Source organism: Sciurus carolinensis, chromosome 14, assembly GCF_902686445.1.
Source record: "Sciurus carolinensis chromosome 14, mSciCar1.2, whole genome shotgun sequence".
Classification (NCBI taxonomy): domain Eukaryota; kingdom Metazoa; phylum Chordata; class Mammalia; order Rodentia; family Sciuridae; genus Sciurus; species Sciurus carolinensis.
Genome location: NC_062226.1, coordinates 51,864,613 through 51,867,694, shown reverse-complemented (window position 1 = coordinate 51,867,694; position 3,082 = coordinate 51,864,613). Strand labels below are relative to the sequence as shown.

General features: G+C 43.1%; 1 protein-coding gene across 1 annotated transcript; it reads right to left on the bottom strand.

Annotated features, from left to right (window-relative positions):
- Positions 1 to 932: 932 nt before the first annotated feature.
- On the bottom strand, positions 933 to 1,415 carry LOC124964119 (60S ribosomal protein L29-like). The gene has a single exon (XM_047524013.1). It carries the CDS (start codon positions 1,413 to 1,415, stop codon positions 933 to 935), a length of 483 nt encoding a protein of 160 aa, XP_047379969.1.
- Positions 1,416 to 3,082: the final 1,667 nt, after the last annotated feature.

The window sequence follows — 3,082 nt, the reverse complement described above, 5'->3', positions numbered from 1 at the left end:
AAGATGTGGCAAAAAGGGGGGAACTGCAGATGCTTTTTTGGCTCTGTGCAAACTCCCGAGACCCCAGGTGGAAACTGTGAAGTAATAGAAGCAATTTGGTATTTAAATCTGTGAGGCGAGGAGTACACAGAGCGAAAGGAACAAACATCAGGGAAAATTGAGACTTCTCGTGGTGCTATTCCCCAAGTGCAAGCACTCTGCCTACTAAAACAGCTGCGAGAATCCTGACATTCCTGCACTCTTTCATTACCAAAGCCACTCAGATTTTCCTTTACTCATGCAATTTCCATCACCTCAAAGAGAATATTCACCCTCTAAAAAGGTGAAGTCCATTAAAGTTTTTTTTAACAAACATTTTAACCGGCCCCCCACCCCCAGAATAAACCACAACCCTATAAACTTAAGACCTAGTAAGTTCATTTTCACTCATCCTGCACCTTACTCTTCCCAGGAGAGCTAAGCCTCCCCAGGCAGCCAGTGTCTGTGCTGTAGAGGGGCAGCCCTGGCACAGTGTCATGGTTGCATAATTAGGGCTGGAACACCACTTCCTGCTTCTGAATCAGTTTTTCCACCAAGTTCACTTTCTGATGGGAAATAAAGGTGATCCAGGGGCTACTCGCTCGTTCTGTATACCTCTGATCCTACTAGACAAACAGCATATTTAACCAGCTCCACACTTCTAGGAACCCCAGTCTTTTAGAGCATGGCAAGAAGGTCAACAGCAAGAGATCTGAGCTCCCAAAACAATGAAGTTGTCCCAAAGCCCTTGTTAATTAGACCTCCTACAAGTCTGTGTTTTTTTGTTTTTTTTTTTTAATAGATCCTGCCTCTGGATTTATTTATACAAAGAGCACAGGAGGACACCAGTCCCCATAGACAGGGGATCAGGGGGTCACACCAGTCCTTCTGTCCTCACATTCACAGAGGTTTTACTATGGAGCCTTCACAGGGACCTGGGCACCCTTGGGGGCGGGAACCGGAGCTGGAGCCAGAGCCGATGCTGTTACTGGAGCTGGAGTTGTAGCCTGGGTCTTGGCTTGGGCTTTGGCCTTTGGCCGGCACAGCCTGCGCTCCCTGGCCACGTGGGCACGAGCACGCTTCCCTTGCTTGGGATGGACAAGCAAGGCAAGGTGATTAAGTTTGCAGCTGGCACCCTTTGGCATCTTGGGCTTCACCTCCTTAGGCCTTACCAGGGCCTTGACAGCCTCAGCACGTGCACTCATGGCCTTGGCGTTGTTTGCCTGCATCTTTTTCAGGCCCTTCTTGTTGTGCTTCTTGGCAAAACGCATATTTCTCAGGAACTTGGGGTCTACCCCCTTAAGAGATTCATATCTCTGTGATGGGGGTTTCTTGGTGCCATTTCTGTGCCATTTTCGGGGATTGGTTGTGCGTGGTGTGTTCTTGGACTTGGCCATGTCTGCACCATAAGCCGTTGCCCCCAGAGCGGTTTAGACCAGAAGAGCCTTTTTGAATTCTTTACTCCTTTGTATAAAAATATATTCTGTGATTGGCTAGCTCCCCAGATAGAAACATCTTATAAAAGACAGGAGTTGTCTATTTTTTTCTCTCCGGGTGTTTGTTTTTTATACTGAGGAATGAAGCCAGGGATGCTTTTACCACTGAGATACAACCCAGCTGTTTGGGTTTTTTTGTTTGTTTGTTTGTTTGTTTTTTTGAGACATGGGCTCTCTGAGTTGCCCAGTCTGGCCTTGAACTTGCAATTCTCCTGCCTCAGCCTCCTGAGTCGCTGGGATTGTAGGTATGCACCACTGCCCCTTGCAAGACTGGAGTTTAAAAAGGAATTACAGATAGCACATTAATGGTGAGAAAAACACCATTTTTAAGAAGATAGGATCAATTGGTCCATGTTTCTATTATCAGAAAAAGAATGCTTATCAAAGAAATCAGGGGGCTGGGGTTGTAGCTCTGTGGGAGGGTACTTGCCTAGCACAAGTGAGGCATTGGTTTCACTCCTCAGCACTGCATAAAAGTAAATAAAGGTATTGTGTTCATTTTTTAAAAAATTTTTTTAAAAAGAAATCAGGGGGGCTGGGGTTGTGGCTCAGTTGTAGAATGCTTATCTATCACGTGTGAGGTACTAGATTCTATCCTTAGCATCGCATAAAAACAAAAACAAATAAAATAAAGGCATGTTGTCCATCTACAACTACAAAAAAAAATTTTTTTTAAGAGAAATCAGGAAGATATATAATGGTATTTTAGAAAATTTTCTTTCAACATGATTAACAGGAAGAGTGATCATGGAAACACTTCCTTTCTCCATAAGACTGCATAAAGGAAACCTTTTATTAGACCCAATTACTATTATTATTACCAAATATTGAACATTCAACCACATGCCAGACTCTAAGCTAAGTACTTTACATATATTACCTCATATAATCTTTATAATATCTCCAATTTAAATATAAGGCTCAGAAAGATTTTTAAAAATCAGGTCTGTCTAACCCATGTCTCTAACCTCTTCACTACACTAAGGCATCTGCTTTGCCAATCGTTTAAAGTAAAGTTTCAGTTGCCCAGATTTTAAACTCCCTAAAAATAAGAAGTCTTCTACTTATCCTAATAGCACCATGAACCTAAGCCAGGTTCAGAGCACTAAAAAGGCCTTTAAATACACGCTTGACTGCACTTTAGTACCAAATAACTCATTTTCTAACTACCCCATTTCTCCAAATCCTATCAAACTACCTAATGAGGCATTTGAGTCCACGGCCACTCTTTCTGATGGAGAGGGAGAGATGGGCACAGCCCAAATGTCACAAAACACTCAGGTCCCACTTTGGCTCTTACACTGGGAACCACAGGGTCATGGATGAACTTAACGAAACATGAATGAAGGAGACACACCTGGGGCACATGAATAAGTATTTATTAAATTTTTTTAATAAGCACTCAAGTTCCTTGTGGGCCCAAGAGCTAAGTCCTAAATTGTAAGACCAAGGCTGAGTCAACATCCTTTCTGATTACAGGCAAATTAGTGGAAACTAGGGTCAAAAATCAAGATTCATAAGTGTGTGAGGGGGAGGGGGGAAGTGTGTGTCCAATTCAGTATTTGCTT

Excerpts from the sequence above, each read along its gene's own strand:
- LOC124964119 (XM_047524013.1), bottom strand. The coding sequence starts at position 1,415 with ATGGCCAAGTCCAAGAACACACCACGCACAACCAATCCCCGAAAATGG.